Below are 22665 nucleotides of genomic sequence, written 5' to 3' on the forward strand. Positions count from 1 at the left end.
AGCAGCAATCGGTGCTGCCGATGTGTGATCGTCTCAAAGGCCAAGATGGATGGATCAACGGGGAGGTGGCTCCAGCAGACGTTGATCCAGTGAGAGCGAAGCGTGGAAAAAAAGGCGAACTTAAATTTGAGCGGCATGGCCGATGCGGTGGAAAAAGAAGGGTCCAACCACGCTGAGCGAGCTGCTTCTCCTCCACTTTGGCTTGATCCGCCTCGTGACACTCGACATGAGGCTTAGCTAGCTACGACGCATCCGATCACGACGCTGCGCAAGTACGATGCGCTCAACAGTGCAGCTGTCTTTCGTATCGCCCACTGGCTATACGGCGTCCACGTGCGGCTATTGCACTGTCCCTGGCTCCGGCAAACGAAGCTCAGACAAGTCGAGCAGGTCGTACGGCTTCTGGGCACATCATCTTTCGCCTCATCACTACCAGAGCCTCATCGACAGAGGCTGGAGGCGATCGGGAAGCTACGTCTATAAGCCGGATCTGCTTCGGACGTGCTGCGCACAGATTCCCATCCGTCTCGACGCTCGCGACTTCCGACCCAAGAAGAGCCACAGACGCGCCCTCACCAATGTGCTCTTTCAAGTGCGGCAAACCAAGCCGAAGCCGGCCAAGTGGAAGGGACGATGGAGCAGAGATCGAGCTTGGGATGTAGAGCAGCGCTGGGACGAGATCGTGCCGCCGGATCCATCTCGGGGCCACGATTCGAGCTCTTTATCGTCGTCGTGGGCGGATAGGGTCGCTGGTCCCATCACGAATAGACTCCAAGTGAGCCTTGCTCTCGCTGCCACCTCGGATGAAAAGTATCAGCTATTCCGCAAATATCAAGCCAGCGTGCATGGAGAGTCGGACCAAGATATCAGCAGCGAACAGGGCTTCCGTCGCTTCTTGGTCGAAACAAGCCTCACTCTGACGTGGCCTTCTTCCGGCGATCCGCTTTCGCCAACACAGGAGCTGCAGTGGCGATCAAAGAGCCTCGATCCCACAAATTTGCCCAACGAGCTTCCGTACGGCTGCTACCATCAAGAGTACCGACTGGGTGACAAGCTCATCGCTGTGGGCGTGCTCGACATCTTACCCGAATGCGTCAGCAGCGTATATGTGGTTTATGATCCAGAATACAAGGAGTGGCAGCTCGGCAAGGTCTCTGCGCTGCAAGAGATATCTCTGACACAACGTCTGGCTCGATCGACCGCCATGTCGTCTGTCACACGATACTACATGGGCTTCTACATCCATACATGCCAAAAGATGAAGTACAAAGCAGAATACCGGCCCAGTCAGGTGCTCGACTGCCACAGCAACACGTGGCGCAACTTGGCCGAGGTGACCCCAGACCTGGACGCAGAGCGCCATTACAGTTGGACAGAAGGCGAGCACTCGCTCAGAGACCAGGCAGAAAGAGCGCGTCCAGCTTCCAACTCGGGCATGGAAGAGGACGACGAAGGAGCTGATATGCGCGTGCCGACCAAGCCGAAGCCACCGCCAGGAATGTTGGATGCTACGGCGATGCTCAGTGCTCTGGAACACGTGCTGAAAGGATCGTCCGACGCAATCGAGCCCAGCGCAGGAGTTCATCTCTTGCAGTACGCTAGGGTGCTCGAAGCCGAAAAGCAAGCGGAGGGCGTCAAGTCGCTTCTCAGATCCAACATCCTGCGCGAGTTCTTGCGGAGAGGACCACCAAAGGGAGGTGACGATGGCGACGGCTCTGAAGTGGTGCAAGTGGTCGAATGCGTCGCCGCTATGGCAAGCGCAGAGCTGGTAGCCGAGATGATCTTTTTCGTCTAGTGTCAAGCTATCACTGCAATCGAGCATGGTTGTGGTTCAAGTGTCGGAGTGCAAGGATTGATTACGAGTGCAGAGGTAACACGGCGGTGAGATCAGGTTGACATGGCTTGTGGCGCGTTGCTCTGCTTATCGAGTTCCGCCCTGAGCGCTTTGCTAAAGTCGTCCTCGACGGTGTCGTCGTCCCACGAGTCTTGCCAGAGGTGGTCGCCCGTGCTGGCGGAAGAGGCGCCCATGGTGAGACCAACACCAGCGCCGGGTGCGTTGGATGTGCCTGACGTCAAATGTGAAAGGTCTGTCTCTGCGTCATTCCAGTCTGTGACAAGGCGAAAGTGGAAAAGCAACGGAGGAAGGCAGAAGTTCAGTACGGTGAATCGATGGCTGTGCTGCCGACAAGATATGCGAAGTGCCAAGAAGAGCGCGACTTACCCTGCTCATCGAACTCTTCGAACTCGTCATCCTCGTCGAGGGCGCCGAGAGATGGAAGCGCCGACTTGTTCTCTTCGGTGAGTTTGGAGGACTGCGCCTCTGGTTTGGTGGTTTGTGAGTTGGAGCTGGTGGCCGACATGGTGGTCGATGTGCGAGCGTGTTTGGGTGCTGTGTATGGTGTCCAAGGCTGAGACCTGTGCAGACGAAGGGAATGCGATACTCTTGAAGCGGGCAAAGGTGGCTGATGACGGTTGGTGATAGAGTGGGATGCCAGGATGGAAGAGTGAGTCCAAGAGTGTGAGTGTTGCTTCCACCTCTGAAAAGTGGAGTTGCAGCAAGCCAAGGCAGCTGCATCAAAGCACACGCGTCCCGATCACAATTTATCTCTTTTGTTAGAATATGGAATACAGACATTTTTTGTATGAATTTCAGTTTTCGAGATGGTCCGTGAACGCGAAGAAAGCATCGAGACGCCAGGTTGCCATACACAAGCTGGAGGCAGCCACCAGCCCTTGAAGCATTGCCATGCTCTTCCTCCTCTTCCCATGTTTTACTGCAAGATTGCTTCTTGAAGCCGACCTCCGTTGTATTCCATTTAGGCCGCTCAGCAACACAACGTCATAATAGCGTACAAGCTCGGCCAATTTGCTCCGTCTGAGGCGAGCCAGTGCAGGACAGTTCTGATACCATTCGCAACATTCTTGAGCGGACTGACGCGTAGCTTCCAGGGCAGCATTGTCTTTGGATTACAAAATATGGGTCTGCATTTCAACTTGGCTGGAAATTGTATTCGCCAAATACAATCAATGCGAGTTTTCGAGCTTCCACCGCACTGACAAGTAAGGCCAGCGGATGAGCTGGCTGACCGGCAGCTTCCAACGCATCGTTCTGCTTCGGCGGCAGTGTGCGTGTGTGTGTGTCTGAGTGTGTGTCGGTTGCTTCCACACGACGCACGCCCCCGCTTCGGTCAATCCGAAACAAGACAGTCTTGGACTTAGGTTGGTCACATCCGCATCTTGCTCGTCTTCTTCCTCTCGTCTTCCTTCGCGCAGTTCCTCCTCCTTCGCCATTTGTCACTTTCCGACCGATCACGTTGTGAAAGCGGTCGACACAGCTTGGCGATCACAGCGACCTTGCTTTTGACTGTTGGATCATTGGAACAGACGACAGCACAACCATCGACCCTTGACGCGCTTCACCCGCTCCTTCGGATCCTCCTGCTGGGCCCCGTCCCGCCCTTTTATCCGCCGCGCACCACTCTAGCGCTCGAGCTGGTGTCGGTCTCCCCTCCAAACGCGCAATCATGAAGGCCTACATTAACCGCACCGCCACCTTCGCATGGTCGCCCGCTGCCTACGAGTCGGATTCTCCCCACATCGCAACAGGTACCGTGGCTGGCGCTCTCGACGAATCCTTCAGCAACGAGAGCGTTCTTGAACTCTGGGAGCCCTCCTATGCCGCTTCCGCTTCCGCCACCAAGGATGCGAAACCGCTTGGCAGCATCAACACCAGTGCTCGCTTCAACCGCCTCGCTTGGGGCTACGCCAATCCTTCGCGCCCAAAAGGTCTCCTCGCTGCTGGTCTCGAGAATGGTGAACTTGGCATCTGGGATGCCCAAAAAATCCTCGCCGATGCTTCAGAGTCGGATGCGCAGGTCATTAAAAACACCACACACTCCGGTCCCGTTCGCGGTCTCGACTTTAACCCGCTCCAGCCCAACCTGCTCTCCAGTGGTGCCGTCGCTGGCGAAATCTTCATCTGGGATCTCAACTCCCCTGCAAAGCCATACTCGCCCGGTGCACGTTCTCAGAAGCTCGACGAGATCACCTCGTTGGCTTGGAATTGCCAAGTGCCTCACGTTCTCGCCACATCATCTAGCAGCGGATACACCGTCGTCTGGGATCTCAGGGGCAAGCGCGAAGTCGTCGCACTTCAGTATGGCGGTGGTGCCGGCACTGCTGGTGGCTCTCTTGGCTTCAACGCCGGAGGCGCCCTCGCTGCCGGCGGCCGACGCGGTATGAGCGCTGTCGCTTGGCATCCCGACACCCCCACAAGACTCGTCACCGCCAGCGAAGACGACTCGAGCCCCGTCATCATGCTCTGGGATCTCAGAAACTCGCGCGCTCCCGAAAAGATCATGACCGGTCACGACAAGGGTGTCCTCTCCCTCTCGTGGTGCAAGCAGGACGCCGACCTCCTCCTCTCCTGTGGTAAGGACAACCGATCCATCTGCTGGAACCCGCAAACGTGCGAGATCGTCGGCGAACTCCCCTCCAGCTCCAACTGGTCCTTCGAGGTGCAGTGGTCGCCTCGCAACCCAGCCATGCTTGCCACGGCCAGCTTCGACGGCAAAATCGGCGTGCACTCTCTCCAGAGCACCAACGCTCCCGAAACAGACGCTCCCGCCGCACAACAGCTCGCGGACGACTCCGACTTCTTTAACCAGTCCGCCGCTCCAGAGGCCACCTCCAAGGGCTTGTCGCTCAAGCAACCCCCCAAGTGGCTCCGTCGTCCCGTCTCCGCAGTCTTTGGCTTCGGTGGTCAGCTCGTGTCCAGCGGTGGCCCCTCCAGCAAACCCTTCACTCCCACCGTCCACCTTCGCGACTTTGTCTCGGAGCCCTCCATCGTCGATAGGGCAACCAAGTTGCAACAGGCTCTCGACGGTCAGAGTCTCGCCGAATTCTGTGCGGAAAGAAGCCAGGACTCTTCCACTCGTCCCGACGACATTGCAAACTGGAAGGCGCTCCAGACTTTGTTCCGTGCCGACTCTCGCGACGAGCTCGTCGCCTTGCTTGGCTTCTCCAAGGAGGACGTCGCCCAAAAGGTCTCGCAATCCATCGCTGCTTTCAAGACCAACGGTGCTGTCGCTGTGACACCAGAGCCTACTGCGGCTGCAAACGAAGCCGACGAGCCAGAGCCTGTCAAGCCAGCCACGTCTGCGGACGCTGCCGCTGAGCCTCTCGAGTCCGCCGCCGCCGACGCGCAACCAGAAACCGAAGCGAAGGACGCTGCAGAACCCGGTCTGTTCGGCGACGATGCTGCAGGAGCAGACAACAAGGACGCCTCGGACTTTTTCAGCCAGATTTCGAACGACGCAGCCCCAGCCGTCCGCTCGGCTCTGCCAAGTCACCTCGTCTCCGACTCTCAGCAGCCCATTCATTCGCCGGCCGCGACCATTGGATCGCCCAGACCTTCCTCTGTTGCAAGCGAAAACATCCGTCCTTCCACCTTCAAGATTTATCCCTCCGAGGAGTCCGAGGCCGACAAGCTCATCACACGCGCCCTTGTCCTCGGCGACTTTGAGAGCGCTGTCTCGCTCTGCATTAACAGCGATCGCTTCGCCGATGCTTTCCTCCTCGCCGTCCGAGGTGGTGAAGAGCTTCTGGCGAAAACGCAAAAGGCCTACTTCGAGAAGCGAACGGCGCAGCTCCCTTACCTGCGCCTCTTCCAGAGCATCGTTTCGGACGACCTCTCCGATGTGGTGCAGAACGCCGACCTCGGCGAGTGGCAAGAGATCTTTGTCGTCCTCTGCACCTTCGCCAAGCAAGACGAATTCAGCAACCTGACCGAACAGCTCGGTCAGCGTCTCGAATTCCAGTACACTGTTGCACGCAACTCGGATACGACCCAGGCCAAGGAGCACCGCAAGAACGCCGTCCTCTGCTACCTCGCTGCCGGTAAGCTGGAGAAGGTGGCAAGCATGTGGATCGACGAGATGAAGGAGGAAGAGCTCGCGCTCCGATCCAGCACCAAGGGTGACGACGCCTCTGACAAAGGTACTCTGTATTCTGCACGAGCCGAGGCGCTTCAGACCTTCATGGAGAAGATCACCGTCTTCCAGAGCGCCGTCGGATACGTCGACGTCGATCTACAACAGCCAACCCAGGACTCGATCGTCGCAGAGACCGGTGCTCGTTCCTACAAGCTCGCTCCGCTCTACGACCGTATCCACGAGTACGTCGAGCTGCTCGCTGATCAAGGTCTCATTACCCCGGCTCTCAAGTTCGCCAACCAGACGCCCTCCGACTATCGTCCCCAAGGCCCTGTCGACCACAGCGCCACCGGCTCGCTCACTGCTACCGCCCTCAAGCAGCGCTTGCTCAAGGCCGAGATTGCACGCCCCAAACCCGATGCCACCGCCTCTTCTTCGGCCACCGCCGGTGTCGCCGCAACTTCTGCTTCGACCTCTGCGTCGACCTCTGCGTACGCTGCTTTACCCACCTCTTCGTACTCAGCCGCACCCACCTCCAACGGATACGCACCCTACGATCCCTACGGGCAGTCGACTACGTCGAGCATCCCCTCTGTACCCTCTGTGCCCGCAGCCAACTCGTACCAGGATCCGTACGCTGCAGCTGCTCCTACCCCTGCAGTTGCCGCTTCTCAGCCCGCCACTCAGTCGCGATACGCTCCAGCAGTGCCCGCACCCTTGCCTGCTGCGATCCAGCCGGAACAGGCACAGCACAACAGCTACGGCGCGTATGGTGCTCAGGGCTACCAATCGGCGTACCAGCCAGCTCAAACCATGATCCCCGCTCCTCCCACTTTTGGCGGTTCGTCCTTCCAGCAACAACAACAACTGCAACTTCCTCCGCCGCCGCCTCTCAAGCGTGACCAATCCGGCTGGAACGACGTTCCTGAAGGCCTCGCAGCTCCCAAACGCACTCCGAGCGCCATGTCACAGCACAAGTCTAACTCTGCCATCACCTCGCCCTTCCCTAATGCGCCCTCCCAGGCGCCTTCGCCTTTCAGTGGCGCTCCTGGCGCGCCTCCTGCCGGACCTCCTCGTGGTGCGACACCCTCGCGAGGCATGATGAGTCCTCCGCCTCAAGGCCCGCCGTCCGGACCTGGTTTGGCGCAGCAGCGCGTTGGGCCGCCTGGAGTTCGACCGCCTCCCACGGGGCCCATGCAGGGTCAACCCCGTCCCGGTCAGCAGCCCTATGGCGCTTCAGCTCCAGGTCAGCACCAGTCCGGTCCACCCGGTCAGGCCGCTCCTCCCGCCGGTCCCTACGCGCGACCACCCGCGGGTCCCGGTGGTCCCTACGGCAACGGCGTCCCGCAGCAGCAGCAGCCAGGCGCGCCGCCAGCAGGTCCTGGTGCGGGCGCGCTTCGACCCCCTGGCCAGGCGCCACCCGGTGCACCTGGTCTGGCAGGCCCGCCTGGCGTGCCCCAGCGCTCGGCGACGCCTGGTGGAGGAGCCGGTGCACCTCCTCGCAGCGCTACGCCTGGAGCACGTGGAGCGTCGCAGATGAAGTATCCTCCCGGTGATCGATCCCACATCCCCGAGAATCAGCGACCCATCCAGCACGCTCTGCAGCGCGAAGTCGCCCGCCTCAAGGCCACGGCACCTCCTGCTCAAAAGAGGATGGTCGACGACACTGAGCGTCGCATCAACCTGCTGCTCGACCACCTCAACTGCGGCACCATCGACGCCAAGACCGTCTCTGGTCTTATGCAGATCGTCGCCGCCATCGAGGCAAGGAACAAGCAAGCTGCGCTCAACATCCACTTGCAACTCGTCACTAGCAGCTCTGGCGATGTTGCTGCCGGTCTTGTTGGCGTCAAGATGATCATCTCGCGTCTCTGAACGCGTCGGAATCGAAGCGGCGCTTTGTCGCCTTTCCCCCAATTGTGCATATCTTTCTCTTTCCATAAAATCAGACCCTTTATAGTCTCTATCCTGTGTGCTCTTGTCGAGTTGGCCGATTTGGTTCGTTTGCGGTGACGAAGAACTTGAGTTGTGCGAACAATGATGTCACGATGAGGTCGGAATGAAGGTTAAAGTTCTTCCCATTGACGGAGGTGAGGCTCGAAATGCGAGGAATATGCAGCTCGCACGTTCCACGTTGTTTATGCATTTCTGACAGCTCGTGTTGATGTGGTTTCTTCTTGCTTCCTCACCACATCACATTGCTCGATCTACGTCGTTCGGTCTCGTCACATCCAGCAACCTTTTTTCGCCCAAACAGACGACATACCTTATCTGTTGCAGTTCACACCGCTTGCTGATCAGACGTCCCTCACCACAAGCGCACGCTAGACTTTCTGTTACGGACCATTCCCACATTATGTCCGGCTACGAAACGGTGCTCTTTGTAGCACGCGAGTGCTTCGTGTATCGTGTGCCTCCACGCTCTTCAACGGCAGGCTACAAGGCGGGCGAATGGGGTGATATGGAAGCGTTCCTGTGGAAAGGTCGTCTGCGCATCATGGAGATCTCCGACTCGGCGACCTGCTCGATCCGCCTGGAAGACAGCGATTCGGGCGAACTCTTCGCTGAATGCCCCTACGACGTGACCGGAACCTCGGTGGAGCCCGTACTCGATTCTAGCAGATACTTTGTGCTGAGAGTCGAATCGCAAGGTCCAGACGGCAAGAAGAAGAAGGCATACATCGGCATGGGTGTAAGTATTGAAACAGCTCATCGACCCACGGTGCAGGTGGCAAGGTTGCTGAGTATTGACCTCATCCGTCGCCTTCTGGCTGCTCACAGTTCCAAGATAGGAGCGACAGCTTTGACTTCAACGTCGCACTTCAAGATTGGACAAAGTGAGTTCCTGCTAGACCTTCATCCTCTTCCCGCTGCTAACAGCTCTTTCCTGACAACCCTCGCCATTGCTGCCTATTCCTCACTCTGCCGCCTTGAATTCTGATACAGACGGCAGAAAGCAGCCGCCAATCGAGCCTCGAATCCTTCCAACGACGACGACAGCACACTCATCGACGACGGTCCGTCTCCACATCTCCCCACCGGTCCAAAGAAGGACTTCTCGCTCAAGGAAGGCGAGACCTTTGCGATCAAGCTGCCAGGCGGTGGTGGCCGAAAGATCACCTCTGGCTCCGGTTCCTCGTCATCAGGACTCGGTGGAATGTTCGGTGGCGGCGGACCGCTACTGCCTCCACCACCAAGCAAGAAGAGGTGAACAGCAATTCGCATCGCTCAAGTCTGGAGAACTCACTTTTCACACATCAGCATTCTCGGAAAGCTCGCGGTGACAATGCGAATCGATTGGCGAATCCAGCTTTTGCAAAGAGCGAACAAAATGAAAGCAGCCGACATGTGCGGCATGGGTATCAGGGGCAAAAGGCTGTGCTGCCGAAACAAACTTGGAATGTTGGGCCTGTGAATCAGGGGAGGAACTTCATCCATTTAGAGATGCCGTCGAGGCCCTTGATGCTGAGAGGAAGCGACGGCTGCCTGTAGTTGAAGTTGGGGATCTTGAAGCCTTGGATCTCGACTCTGGCGGCCACTTCCAAGTCGAGCATGATTTGACCCTTGCTCTTGAGGAAGGCACCGACCATGCTCTCGAGTGGTTGTGCAAGGGTAACGGTAACGGGAGAGCTGCGCTGCTGACCCGGCTGCTTGACGCTGCCCGCAGGCACACGCAGCGGGTGCTCAGACGCGTACGTGATCGTGCAGCTGCCAAAGGGTTGGCCCTGGTACGAGGCCATGAAAGACATGGCGACCAGGTCAAAGGGCACGCCTAACGGATTGTTGACCACAAATTCGGCGTCGACCGAGGCGGAAGTCAATGCAGAGACGCCCAGAGTGATGGAGATGCTATCAATCAGCGTACGATCCATCATCGGCTTGAGATCAAATGAAAGGTGGATGTTCTTGAGAGCTGGGATGAGCATGGGAATCTCGCTCGACTCGTCGTCTCCCCGAATCTCGAGCGTGGTTGTGCGACCTGACAAGAGGTTGGCAGGGATGTCGCGTACCTCCTTTTCCACCTCGGGCGGCGGGCAGTATCGAAAGTGGATGTCGTGCACCGCCACCGGCCCAGACTCCAACTTGAAGCCTTTGGGGATGTGAGCTCTTCCAACGTACGACCCCTTGTAAAAGGCAGCCATGGTGAGGTCCGTGTCTGGAAGAGCCACCTGCAAGGTCTTGCTGGGATTGTTGAGGTAGAGCGAGAAGACAATCTTGAGGAAATCGCTGGACGCCTCGACGACCTGCAGATTGGTGTACTGGACCGGACTGGATCGCAATCCACGCACACCGTCCATGTGTAAAACGTGCGGTTGCTTCCCAAGATCGACATCCACGAAGATCTCACCCAGAGCAACCTCGACGCGAGCTCGAGCCTTGCCGCGGATGCTGATCTTGTTGGTCTGCTCGCTGTCAGCGATATGTGCAACGAGCTGGGCCAGTCCCTCGGTAGGTGGAGTAACGAGCTTGAAAGATCCGGGCGCAAGCCGAACAAGGCAACTCGACCGACCGACTGCGTCATCCCCGCCGTCACCGTTGCTTGCTTCCATTGGCGTGCACGATTGTACGTTGGCATCGATTTTGCCCGTTCCGACACATCCGTAGCCATCGTAGTGCACCTCGATATCGGCCTGAATGGATATAACTTCGAAGCGGACACTCAGTGGCACTTCAATGTGGAACGCAAGCTTGTCGATCTCGGCTTGCATCGCTTCTTGTCGACGAAAGCTGGCAAAGATCTTCTCGATCTGCATATCTTTGATGACCGGATGCACGCTTTGTTGAAGGACTGTCTTGATCGAGACTTGCTGGAAAGCCTGATCTAACCACGGCACTTGTCTCTGCGTAAAGGTAGCGCTGCTTGATGTTTTGAGGGACCCGGCTCGCGGAAGCTTCGTCTCCTGCTTTTGTGTCGAAGTCGAGGACGCCCTGCGCATCGAACTTGCAGACGGCCTGCTAAGAAGCTGGGAAGGCATCTGGTTTCGACTGAGGGAGCCGAGCTGCACTTCGCCCATTGCAAATGCCCGGTACCCGGTGACGGTGAGCTCGGCAGGTGTTCCCGACAAGAGCGCGGTGGCAAGTTTGCCGAAAGTCTGGAGAGCAGCGATTCGGTATTCTGCCACAGGCTGCTTCTCCTTGATTGATTCGCTGCCTACGAAGATGTACCCGTTGGCTTCGAATTCGACGTCGGCCGCATTGAGGGAAAAGACGATATCTTCAGCAGAGATGATTCCGATCTGAACGCCTTCAAATACGACACCTGCTTCGATCTTGGCGAGGGCCACCGCGAGCAGACCCTTGTGAGGGATGCGGACCCTGGTTCGCATCCTGAACGCCTTCTCTTTGCCGACCAGGTAGCTGGAACCGCCGCTCGAAGAAGATGAGGAGCTCAAAGCTCTTCCTCGTCCAGGACCTGCTGGGGCTGCTACCTCGTCATAAATGTCAAGTCCGTTCAAAGTCATGCCGGTGAGACCTCCTAATCCTGGCAAGCTGACAGCCTTGGTCAACACAGCAGGGAACTCTGCGCCTCCAGCTACGACGCGGCAGGCGTCGGATGAGATGCGGATGGGGAGTTCGTCGGCTTGGACGAGCTGAGAGACAAAGGTGGCGAATTTTGCAACACTCTTTGGCCCGACGGTGGGAAGGATGCGCAGTCGCGTTTTCAGCAGCTCTTCGCTGCCGGCAACTCCTCGCACGGGTTCCGCAAAGACGATGCGAGCGATGGAATCTACCGTTTCTTCGGAATGCACATCAGTTCTGGGAACGATGTCGAGTCCCTGGTCAAAGTGGATCTCAACGTCCAGCGGCCCAAAGTCGACCAAGCCGATGTCTGCCTCGATGTTGAGCCCTTTCTCGTCCATGTCCAAGATCTTGAGCCTGGTAATGGACACTCTAGCCTGATCGATCAGCGCATCGACGAGCGGGGCGCCGACGGTGGGGAGGATGGTTCTGGCTGTCTTTACGGTGATCGCGATGGGCAGCTGATTCTGGACAAACTCGATCTCGCCAGGTATGCGAAAGTCCCCGATGGACACATTGGCAGAGACGTGTGCTGAGACCTTGAGCGAAGAAAGGGCGCTGGCAACGACATTGGGCAGATCGAGCGCCTCGTTCTGCTCCTCTTTGCCTCTGCTTGGCGACTGAAGCGCCTCGGATGCCGCCATCTGCTGACCATCACTTGTGGGCATGAGCCGCAATGCTGCGACCAATTGTCGGTTCAGCTGGATACCTTTGCGCTTCGCTTCCGTCTGCAAGATGCGTACGTATGAGGCCCCGCCTCCCGATAAGCTGAAAGGGAGACTGGCATGGACAGGATTGTCCGACGAGAGCGTTAGCACAGGCCAATCGGGAGGAGTACTGATGTCGCCGAGGTGGATGGGCTCGATGTCAGAAGCAGCAGCGGATGGTATCTTGGAAGTCGGCTCGGGGACGTCCTGGAACGCTCGCACCTTGAGCGAGTGGATGTGCAGCGGCGGGCCGAGCTGGTTGCGAAGTGTGGCGCGCGCACAAAGCTGAGACTGTGGTGCTGGACCCATCTCTTCGGCAGGCACGAGCGATGCGCCGTCAAGCAATTTGGAACTGATGCCGAGGGCAGGGAGCAGAGCGGAGATGCGGACGTTTTTGAAGAGTGCAGCGACCCACGGTATGTCGGAAGAAGTATCAGAGCCAACTACATTGACCGAGATGGAGCGATTTTCGAGGAGGAAGCGGATCAGAGTGATGCCAGCGGTGCGCGCTGAGTCGTCCTGAGGCGCTACGAGTACGTTGCCGCGAATGACGACACTTGACGATCCTGGCTTGAGCAATAGGTCTGGCAGAATCACGTGTCCGATCATGGCGTTCTGGTCCTTGCCATCAGCTCTAAGCTCATCGATGTCGGTCTGCAGATTGAGGCGAACGTCACCAATCTGGGCCGTGATCTCTGCTGGGTTGTTGAGCTCGACGTTGGCTTGGAACGAGATGCCAGCCGTGGGATCCCCTCCAAGAATCTGAAAGTCTTGGATGCTGCTACGTTGAGCAGCAACCGATGACGATGGAGCTGACGGTGGAGGATCAAAAGAGAGGACGCCGCCGAGATTGTTCAGGCCCTGTATAACGATCTGTTTTTCGAGTGCGATGCGCTTGAACGACATGCCATACGCCTTGACTTCGGTGTTTTCAGAGGCCGCCCTCAGGACGACATCACCGGTGGAAGCTAGCAGAGTATGGAAGAGGTCGTCGAGGCCCCGAGACGCCGTGTGTCTAGGGCGTGCAGTGAGCAGACCGTCGACTGTGAGACCACTTTGTCTGTTGGCGGTGCGGATCTTAATGGGAGATAGGCGTATGTTTGCAGTCTTTACCGTGTCCGTTGGATGAAGGTAGAGATCTAGGCCATCCGGAAAGGTGATTTTGGCTTTTGCTGGGCCGGTCTTGGCGACGTGGATGTGCAGGCTGACGTGGAAGCCGTCCGAGGTCAAGTCACGGACGTTGACTGAATCGACCGAAATGGTGGCTCTGGACACGATTTGGTCTACAGCTTGCTTGGCGATGTCGAGCGGGAACATGCTTCTTCTGTTTCCACTTGTGGCGCTGCGACCGGCTGACGAAACACTGTCGAAGCTCTGCTGAGTGTTCAAGGCACTTCCATGGGGTATTGATTGGCTCGAGTTGGTGGATGCGGAGCCCTTCGCGATGCTGGATGTGTCGGTTGTCTGAGGTGAAGCGAGCGCGGCATCGTCGTTGATGTTGTTCGTATCTTTCCCTGCGCCGAGAGCGGCGGTCGAGCTTGAACTCTTACGTTTCGATGATCTGCCCTCGGAAGACTTTGTGAAGGTCTTGCGAAGGTTCTTGAAAACGGACGGCATTGTGGAGGGCTAGCAGCCGAGAGGCTGAGTATTGGCGTGCGTATGACTTGATGCGGACCAGCGGGAAGAGTGTGGCAAGCGGATCTAGACTGGGTATCGAGGAGGGTGTGGCGGAGGTAGGCGGCGACGTGGGTATGAGTCCGAGATGAGCTCTAATTGAGAGGCAAGGATGGTGGTGAGACAGTGAGCTGCACGACGTGACGGCCTGATGCATCCAATCAAGCGTCTGTCGGAGTCGCCGATGGTGGAAAGGGCATTCACGGAGACGTATTCTACATCACCCGCTCCAATCACATGGGTGTGCATGCCTCCACACGCTGATGGTGCATTCCAACAACGGTGTTGAATTACTCTTCGCCTGGATGCGGATGCGCATTCTAATTCACGGAAAGGCGAAGAACTGCGACGCCCAGATGCAGCTCATTCGGATCTGTGTTGAATTCGGGGTCAGAGGCTGCAGACCACAAGAAGAGAAGGACGGACCCTCTTGTTCGCTTTTGCTCGAAGGGGCCGATCGCGTGAAAGAGCCCGCCACATCTACTTCGCCCGAATAGCTCTGAGCAACGCATCACCAATCTGCTGGATGATGATCCGCGTAGATCTCCGCCAGACTTTGCCGTGCTGATGAGCTTCCTGTCTGTCACGGTTGTATCATGCTGATGGTAGAGATGCCGCATCACTCGGGTACACGTCGGCCTGCTGCGCCACAGGCCCACGCTTGGCAGCATCAGAGTGTTGGTCAGTGTTGGAACCCTCGCCGTCCCCGCCCGCGCGTTGCTGGATGCTGCTGCTTCAGACCCAGCTTCTGCTTCTGTTATTACTAGATAGTCGTCCTCCTTCTGTACCTGACCCACTCTGCGGAGCTGTCGCGTTCTAAAAGTTTGATGACCCGTTTGGAGTGTCCCTCCGACTCCGAAAGAGGTTCCGCTGTCCGAGCCTCATGCGCACGCTCGCTTTTTTAATGCTCGAACGCAGGATAGATCCGTTCGATAGATCCGTTCGCATTTACTATTTACATCCGCCACATGCCTACCCCGTGTGGTTCAGATGGCAGCCATTGTTGAGGTGATCATTGTACTCGCTCTCAAATCGCATTTGAATATGCGAATTGGTGACCTATAAATATGGCTACTGGCCACCTATTGACGACAATTTGTAACCTGCTTAGACTGCCTAGATTTTCAAAGGACCTCAACGACCAGTCCCGACCTGACCTTTGTCGTTATTTTTTCTTGAATACGAACCTAGTCACTTGGTACATTAAATCGTACGTGGCTCGTATCGCGTTTCATTTTCGTCTCCTTTTTTGGACCTGTCGGCGATTGACTCGCTTTGCGACTTCGTACACGGCTTTCGTTTCATCTTGAAGGATAAAAGTATCCTCGAAAATTGAGTGTTGAAAAAAAAGATCTTCGCAACTTTGATGATGAGACAAATTTGTTCAATCATGGTGCCCAGTCTTCACTGGCTTGCTCGTGTCGTATGACGATTACAGGCCAGTGGCGCACAGTCACGATAAGCATGACAAAATCAAGTTCATAACAGCGATGCACGCTAAGGGTAGCGATGGGATTTATCGACTCTGTAAATATTTCGCTTCAGACTCTGGTACGCTGTAGGTAGATAGAAGCATTGTCGGCATAGTCGACAAGGAGCGTTCGGCACAGTCGTGTTAATTGTCCCTATTTGCACTCGAATATTCGATATGGGCTTCTTGACGGGGTTTCGCCCTCCGACACGCTACATCCGGTGCCAGTGAATCGACATCAACAAAATGATCACTTTTGCACGATGATTACCCTCCCGATGCTTTGCTAACAAATTGTCTGATAGATTTTGCGACAATATCTGCTGACTTTTGTCGCTTGATCTACGGCCGACGCCGCCTCCCACACAGGAAAAAAAAAAGAAGATGCGGGTGTGTGTTGCTGACGCTGACTTATCTCTGGACAGTATCATCCAGTGAACGATGATACTTCGTGCATTGTTCCTCAAAATAATTGAACGCGAAAGTCTCTCTCGCCGAAGGCAAAGTCTGTTAAACCCAGCTCGCAAATCAAAGCTTACCACACCTGTCTCGTCCCAGTTTGCGCGACAACAGTTTCTTCGTCTATTGCGACTGTCGTGTCACCTGCGGCGGGTGTTGATCCTGCTGCTCTGCCACGCTCTTGCCATCGTGCTGAAAATTGACCACCCATGGGTCCCACGAAACGGCAAGAGACACGAGCAGGCCAGTGGCATCGCTGTCAATGCTATTGCGACTGTATGTGACTTTTCTCCGCTTGTTGTCTATGACACGTCGGCGTTGCGATCTGGCGTTCCCAACGCTGGTTGGACTCGTTCGTCTCGCCTAGGTGACAAGGTCTGTACACTCACATCCAGTCTGTCCCGCCCTCAACGATCGGAAGCACACAACAACCGCAAGCACACAAAGGGATGGAGTGGACTATGATATTCACACCTCTTCCAATTCATGCGTCCTCGTTCATCGCCATATCGGCGAGCTCGACGACAGATATGTCTAGATACATGATCCTCTTTGCCTCCTCTTCGATCACCGCTACCGTCTGCTTGTTCGTGTTGACGGCGAGCCTGCCTGGCTTGAAGTCGCTCTCAAACTCGGTGGCTCGAGCCGGGGTGACGGTTGCGATCGGACCACTACGATCATTGGTGAAGGGGAGATCGGCTAGGTCGAACGCGAGCAGAACCCCTACCGAAGGAGAAGGCAATGTTGCGAGGACAAGTAGCTCTGCGTCGCCGTAGAATCCGATGTCGAGGATAGAGATCTCTTCTGCGCTGGAGACGGAAAGTTGTGCGTAGACTGTGGCATCGCAGTCAGATGCAAGGCTCTGGCGAACAACGAGGATGGGTTCGCGAGGGGAGGACTGTTCCGAGTCAGACCGAAGGATGTGGGCAGACAACATCATCTCGTCATGCACGACAGAGGTGCAAGTGCGGCTTGTGAGCGCCTCGATATTTGCAGTAGAGGAGATTGAAAGCGCGGGAGCTGGTTCGAATGCCATACTCCAACCTTGTCTTGCCGCTGGGCACGACCCTGTTCGCTCGACGGTTGCCTGATCCAGATTCGCGCGCAGAAGTTGTGTCACTCGACCACCAAGGATCTCGATAGCCTTGATCAATGTCGGGACGATAGCGAGCGCTGCCTTCTTGTCCTTATCCGAGAGCTCGTGCTGTGATTTTGCTTTCAGATTCCTGACACGGGGTGCTGCCAGAAATGCCATTGCTTCCTTCAGAGTATCCTGCAACGTACCTGTGCTTCGTTGCGGCGCGAAACCGTGATGAAATGCGTCAGACGAGACGTCGTTGCCGAGCCTCGCCTGTAAGTCCTCGTTCTCGAAGCCTCTGTCGATATAGCCGGCCACGTAGTGAACATCGTAGGTGATTGGCAGCCTAGGCTCGTCTTGATCCTGCTTGATCCTCTCCTGCCTTTCTCTTTCGGTCCTGCACCACCTGTAGAACTCTTGCGATATGAGCGCTTCGAGGTCTACGTCTTCCGCCAGACTCAAGGTGGAATCCAAGGAAAGTTGCAGGAAGTCGAGCGCTTGCGTCAACTCTTCTTCGCTTTCACCGAAAAACTGAGCTTGACCCACAAGGCACGTAAGACAAACAATGCAGCGTTCCAAGGCCGGCTTGAGACTTTCAGAGATGAGCTTCTTGAGCGTGTATGTCGCCGTGAGAGTTTGCTGCTCTAGCCGAGTCAGCACACCTTCTGTGAGGTTACCGAGCAAGAACTGTTCTGCTGCAGGACCGGCACGGCCGGTGAGGAGGACATTGATGAGCTCGTACTTCATGTCGCCGCCAAACTTGATGCTGAGGTCGTCGATGTTCTTTGTCCATTCGCTCGTAACCTTTTGCACAAACTCCTTCTGGTAGACTTGCTGCAAGGCGGAGGCGGTATCAAGCGCGTATCCGAGATAGAAACGGAGTAGGTGACTTGCGCGGCTGACGGCGGAGAGCTTACGACGTGCGTCGAGAGGTCCATAAGTTGAGGTCACTGGCAGAGGTAATTCAAGCTGATGATGAGAAATGCCCGAGTCGGAAGTTGTTGACATCGCCGTGGCCCGCATCATGTCGCGGGACAGCAAGACCGCGCAGGACGAGGATGCGAGTGAGCCGGTTTTCTGCTCTTGCTTGACGATCTGCGAAAGCTGTAGCGAGCCAATCTCGATCTGACCATCCAGGATCAAGTTGGTTGACGCGCTATTGGGACTAGAGACAAGGACGACTGTCTCGGGCGACAATGGCCACGCAAGATCCGAGTCGAGAGCAAGCGACATCTCGCCTCCTTCCACCAAGCGCAAATCAGCATCTGCCTTCGCTAGTCGAGGGATGCGTTCCAGAGGTCCCCTACCTTGCAATGCGATGTGAGAAGGATATTGGAAGCTGGGTGGAGGCTTTTGACCGCTCATCTGCATCATTCTGAGCTGGTGGGGCATCAGGTTGCCTGAACCTCCGGCAGAGGCAAAAGTGTCTGCTGCAGGCAGGAGAGGAAGAGGCGGCAATTTTGCGAGAAGAGATTCGCTACTGCCGTCGATAACATCGTTTGCCAAACCAAAGTCGACATCGAGCCAGCTTAGACTCTTTGATTCTGCGAAGTCGTGGTCAGCTTGATTGCTGAGGGTGCCATTGTCGGAGCGAACGGGGATGGTGGAGAGCAGGCGACCGTCTTGGACCGAATAGGTTCTGAGAAAAGTTGTGATTCGAGAGGTGGCTGTGGACGTAGAGGTTACGGGTGACCTCTTGACGCTTGCTAGCGCGGCGATACGATCGCCCTTAGGGCTCCACGCGACATCGTGAAGGTGGACATCCTCGTGTTCTTGTTGCGAAGCGCCAGGCAAGTCGGGAGCCAAGTCCATAAGCTTATCAAAAGTGAGCGATGAAGACCATACAACACTGCTGTCGTCGCCCATGCGCCAGAGAACGAGATGGATCTGCGGGCCACGCTTTGGCTCGGGTTGGCCCTGTGCACCGCCTGCTTGTGCACCACGCTGACGTGCCGCTAACATGCGCTGTACGAGCGCGAATTGTGCAGCCGACATACCTGGAGGTGCAGCGGCAGCAGGAGTGGACTGTGCGGCTGCATCCTTCACGATGAGCAGGACGAGATCCATGCGAGGGTTGGCGGAGGAGCGGAGTAGGGTGGCAGGCTTGTCGAGACGCTGGTCCGCCAGAACGGGAAACATGCCGATCTGACTACCATCGCCGACGACGGATCCATCGACGAGTGAGACCGGCATTTCGAAGTCGGTGATGATGTTAGATGCGATGCTATTGCATGGTGTTGTGCGAAGGACAGTGGAAAGAAAGGAGAGCGGAGCAAGAAAGTGACAAAAATGGATCGGTGCCCGTGCATTCTCATTTCATCTGATTGACACTTTTCTTGCCGACTCGCTTTCCCTATACGCGTTACGCTCGTCAAGCATACAGTGTATTCGACATGCTCACTCAAATCATAGCCTTTGGACGATCCGATCGATGCAGTTGAGATCTGCACAAAAGACATCTCATACAATGAAGAGCACAGATGAACAGTACGCGCAAGCTCAAGGGCACGACCGATACGAAGGCACGTGGAAAGATACACTGGATTACTTGAGAAGATGCGAATCTACTTGATCTTCTCGAGCATCTCGGGCACAGCCTCGTACAGGTCAGCGACCAGACCGAGATCGGCGACCTGGAAGATGGGAGCGTCTGCGTCCTTGTTGATGGCGACGATGGTCTTGCTGTCCTTCATACCGGCCAAGTGCTGGATGGCACCCGAGATACCGACGGCAACGTAGAGCTCGGGAGCGATGATCTTACCCGTCTGACCCACCTGGAGAGCGTTGTCGGCGTATCCGGCATCGACGGCGGCTCGCGAAGCACCTACAGCGGCATTGAGCGAATCAGCGAGCGGTTCAATATACTTGACAAAGTTGTCGGCCGACTTGAGCGCACGACCACCGGATACGACACGGGGGGCGGTGGCAAGGTCGGGACGAGACGATTCGGAGACCTTCTCCTCGATAAAGTCGGTGAGCGATTCGACGCCATCGGGCTTGACCTCCTCGGTGGTGGCGCTTCCGCCCTCTTGAGCAGCAGCGTCGAAGGCAGTACCTCGCACGGTGAAGACCTTGACCTTGTCGGAGCTCTTAAGGGTGGCAATGGCGTTTCCGGCGTAGATGGGTCGGACAAAGGTGTCCTCACCCTCGAGACCGATGATGTCCGAGATTTGGGACGAGTCGAGCAAAGCAGCGGCACGCGGGAAGATGTCACGGCCGACAGCGGTGTGACCTGTGCAAACGTGGCTGTACGAGTTGGACTCGACGATCTTCTTGATGAGCGGTGCGAGGGGTTCGGAGAGGTTGTTGGCAAAGTCGGCATGTTTGGCAAAGAGCACCTTTTTGAGACCAGGGAGCCTAAATGGAACAAGATACGAGAGCAGCAGAGGCGTGCGACAGATCCAAGGGGTCAGCGGAAGAAAAAGGCGGAGAAGCGGTGGTAGAAGATACTCACTTTGCGGCCTTTTCGGCGACCTGGCTGGCGTCAGCCTCACCACCTACGACGAGCGCATCAATGTCACCGCCGAGCTTCTGTGCTGCGGTGAGGGCGGAGAGTGTGGCGGCGGCAAAGTTGCCCTTCTTGTGCTCGAGAAAGATGAGGGTGTTTGCGAGGTCGACACGCGAGGTAGCAAAGCCTCGGCGGAGAGGCAGTGCGCGGGAGGCAGTGGAAGCGCTACGCAGAGCGACACGGGGAAGCATGGCGGTCGCAATCATTGTGTGTGATGGTGTAGGATCGTCGATGGATGAGATGGTGATGATGATGCAGAGAGAGAGAGAGAGGCAACTGCAACCAGCGTTGCACAGAGCTGCTTTGCCGGACGACGTCGGACACTCTCCGCTTTCAACTTCAATTTCCCACAGTCACAGTCCAAGTCACAGCTCATTCTGACCGGCTCACCCGATGCCCGCACGCCGACGAGTAACAGCACAAGGCGCGCATAAGTCAGTATTACTTAATTTGGTTGTGCTGGTAGGCGTAGTGCTTCGATGTAACATTTTGCGAGCTTGTCAGAGGCTCTGCCCGCTGACGTCGTTGTGATTGCATGACGTGAGGCCAAAGTGCCTGCGTGGTTGGATGGACCCTTTGGTGTGCTCGTAACAGCGATTGACCATGAATAAGATCCACCATCTCGCTCTCGGATCTTCGAGCATAGCACCAGGTCAACCCAGCAGCAGCAGCATCGTTCGCGTTTGACAGCCTGCGAGGCATGATACCTCGCACAATTTGGCGTCCTCTTCTTTCGCTAGCACCTACACGATCTACAACACCATTCCCGCACGCCCTCACACTCAGCATCATGTCGAAACGGGAAGCTTCCTCACCGTCTGCCTCTACCAGTGCAGCTCCAACAAAACGCTCAAGAGCTACTCCGAAGGTCAATCGGATCAAATCTCCTTCTCCTGCACCTTCACCACCGCACATACAGGTCGCTCGCCTCTCTCAAGAACATCCGGAATGGCCTGCGCCTGCTTCCAAGATGCAAGAAGCATCCGAATTCCTCCGGGCATGCGCAGCCTCACCTCCCGAGGATCGCATCCTCCTCGTACCAGATAAGGACGCAGATGGCCTCTGCTCTGGAGTCATCATGTACCGCACCTTGACTCAAGCTCTCGCAATTGATCCTTCTCGAATCCACATCCATCTCATGACAAAGGGCAGCAATCCTGCAGCAGAAGCGCAGCGCGATTCCATGGCCGAATACGGCGCCAAGTGGATCATCGTGCTGGACCAAGGTTCTCGCAACAGTCCTCCTCTCGTTCCTGGTGCTGAGCACGGCTGGAGGTCAGATCATCCCGAAGCGATTCGAACAATGGTCGTAGATCACCACTGGCTAGCACAAGGAGACCCGGGCCCTCAAGGATGTTTGATGCTCAACGCATGCCACCACAAGCCTGTAGCTACAGCATCCTTACTCACCTTGGTGCTTTGTCGACCCCTGTGGTCCCCCTCGCAGCAAGAAGAAGCCCAGACCTCGATCGACTATGTCGCCGTGCTTGGGACAATGGGTGATCTCAGTGTCAACGTCGACTGGGACCCGCCCTTCCCCGATCTCGTCCCTGAGGTCAAGAAGTGGACCAAAAAGCGCCTCGGATCAGCCATAGCCCTACTCAACGCACCACGAAGAACTCCCGATTTCGACGTCATCACCGCCTGGTCTGCCCTCTCCACCTCAACTTCTCCTCTCACCATCCTCGATCCTGCCACCAACCAGCACGCTGCTCGACTCTACTCTGCCCGAGACGCAGTATCACTCGAAACAGAACGTTGCACGCACACCCCACCCAAATTCTCCAAGGACGGTCGAGTGGCTCTCCTCCGCATCACTTCCGCCTACCAAGTCCATCCATCAATCGCAATACGTTGGACCGGTGCTCTAAAGAGTAAAAATTTGCAGGTGGTCATGTGTGCCAACGATGGGTACAATCCAGGTTTGGTGAATTTCAGCTGTCGAATTGCTCAGGTAGCAAAGAAGCGCGGAGAAGAGGTCAACATCATCGAGGTGCTCAACAGTTTTGCCGACCAAGATCCTGAGTGGAAAAAACAGGTCATGGAGGCCGTGGGTGGCAACGCTTTCAACGGTCATCCCCAGGCGAGTGGTGGCATCTTTCCCAAGGAACATTTCGACAAATTCTACGAACTCATGCAGATCGGTGTTCCTCCAGATGGATCAAATCGAGCCGGCGAGGGTGGTGCAAAGGGTGCTAAGAACAAGATGCCAGCTCAGAAGAACAACCTCTTGGCCATGGGTTTCTCCACTTCGCCCAAAACGAAGCAGCCACAAGAAACAGCTTCGTCCTGACCTTCTCATCAGCAGCCTGTCA

General features: G+C 56.4%; 8 protein-coding genes across 8 annotated transcripts; 4 read left to right on the top strand and 4 right to left on the bottom strand.

The window, feature by feature from the left end:
- Window positions 1-277: 277 nt before the first annotated feature.
- On the top strand, window positions 278-1795 carry PHSY_002283 (hypothetical protein; the record flags this gene model as incomplete). The annotated part of the gene is made up of 1 exon (XM_012332907.1): window positions 278-1795. One exon carries the CDS (start codon window positions 278-280, stop codon window positions 1793-1795), a length of 1518 nt encoding a protein of 505 aa, XP_012188297.1.
- A 92-nt stretch (window positions 1796-1887) lies between these two features.
- PHSY_002284 (hypothetical protein) lies at window positions 1888-2360 on the bottom strand (the record flags this gene model as incomplete). The annotated part of the gene is made up of 2 exons (XM_012332908.1): window positions 1888-2108; window positions 2222-2360. 2 exons carry the CDS (start codon window positions 2358-2360, stop codon window positions 1888-1890), a joined length of 360 nt encoding a protein of 119 aa, XP_012188298.1.
- Window positions 2361-3524: 1164 nt separating this feature from the next.
- PHSY_002285 (likely vesicle coat component) lies at window positions 3525-7808 on the top strand (the record flags this gene model as incomplete). The annotated part of the gene is made up of 1 exon (XM_012332909.1): window positions 3525-7808. One exon carries the CDS (start codon window positions 3525-3527, stop codon window positions 7806-7808), a length of 4284 nt encoding a protein of 1427 aa, XP_012188299.1.
- A 481-nt stretch (window positions 7809-8289) lies between these two features.
- Window positions 8290-9144, top strand: PHSY_002286 (adaptin ear-binding coat-associated protein; the record flags this gene model as incomplete). The annotated part of the gene is made up of 3 exons (XM_012332910.1): window positions 8290-8625; window positions 8715-8770; window positions 8880-9144. The coding sequence occupies 3 exons, from the start codon at window positions 8290-8292 to the stop codon at window positions 9142-9144; spliced, it is 657 nt and encodes a 218-aa protein (XP_012188300.1).
- A 205-nt stretch (window positions 9145-9349) lies between these two features.
- Window positions 9350-13777, bottom strand: PHSY_002287 (hypothetical protein; the record flags this gene model as incomplete). Its single annotated transcript, XM_012332911.1, has 1 exon — window positions 9350-13777. One exon carries the CDS (start codon window positions 13775-13777, stop codon window positions 9350-9352), a length of 4428 nt encoding a protein of 1475 aa, XP_012188301.1.
- Window positions 13778-16248: 2471 nt separating this feature from the next.
- PHSY_002288 (anaphase-promoting complex component) lies at window positions 16249-19035 on the bottom strand (the record flags this gene model as incomplete). Its single annotated transcript, XM_012332912.1, has 1 exon — window positions 16249-19035. The coding sequence occupies one exon, from the start codon at window positions 19033-19035 to the stop codon at window positions 16249-16251; it is 2787 nt and encodes a 928-aa protein (XP_012188302.1).
- Window positions 19036-19406: 371 nt separating this feature from the next.
- On the bottom strand, window positions 19407-20556 carry PHSY_002289 (hypothetical protein; the record flags this gene model as incomplete). Its single annotated transcript, XM_012332913.1, has 2 exons — window positions 19407-20199; window positions 20297-20556. 2 exons carry the CDS (start codon window positions 20554-20556, stop codon window positions 19407-19409), a joined length of 1053 nt encoding a protein of 350 aa, XP_012188303.1.
- A 584-nt stretch (window positions 20557-21140) lies between these two features.
- Window positions 21141-22643, top strand: PHSY_002290 (hypothetical protein; the record flags this gene model as incomplete). The annotated part of the gene is made up of 1 exon (XM_012332914.1): window positions 21141-22643. One exon carries the CDS (start codon window positions 21141-21143, stop codon window positions 22641-22643), a length of 1503 nt encoding a protein of 500 aa, XP_012188304.1.
- Window positions 22644-22665: the final 22 nt, after the last annotated feature.

Source organism: Pseudozyma hubeiensis (assembly GCF_000403515.1).
Source record: "Pseudozyma hubeiensis SY62 DNA, scaffold: PHS22, whole genome shotgun sequence".
Taxonomy (NCBI): Eukaryota; Fungi; Basidiomycota; class Ustilaginomycetes; order Ustilaginales; family Ustilaginaceae; genus Pseudozyma; species Pseudozyma hubeiensis.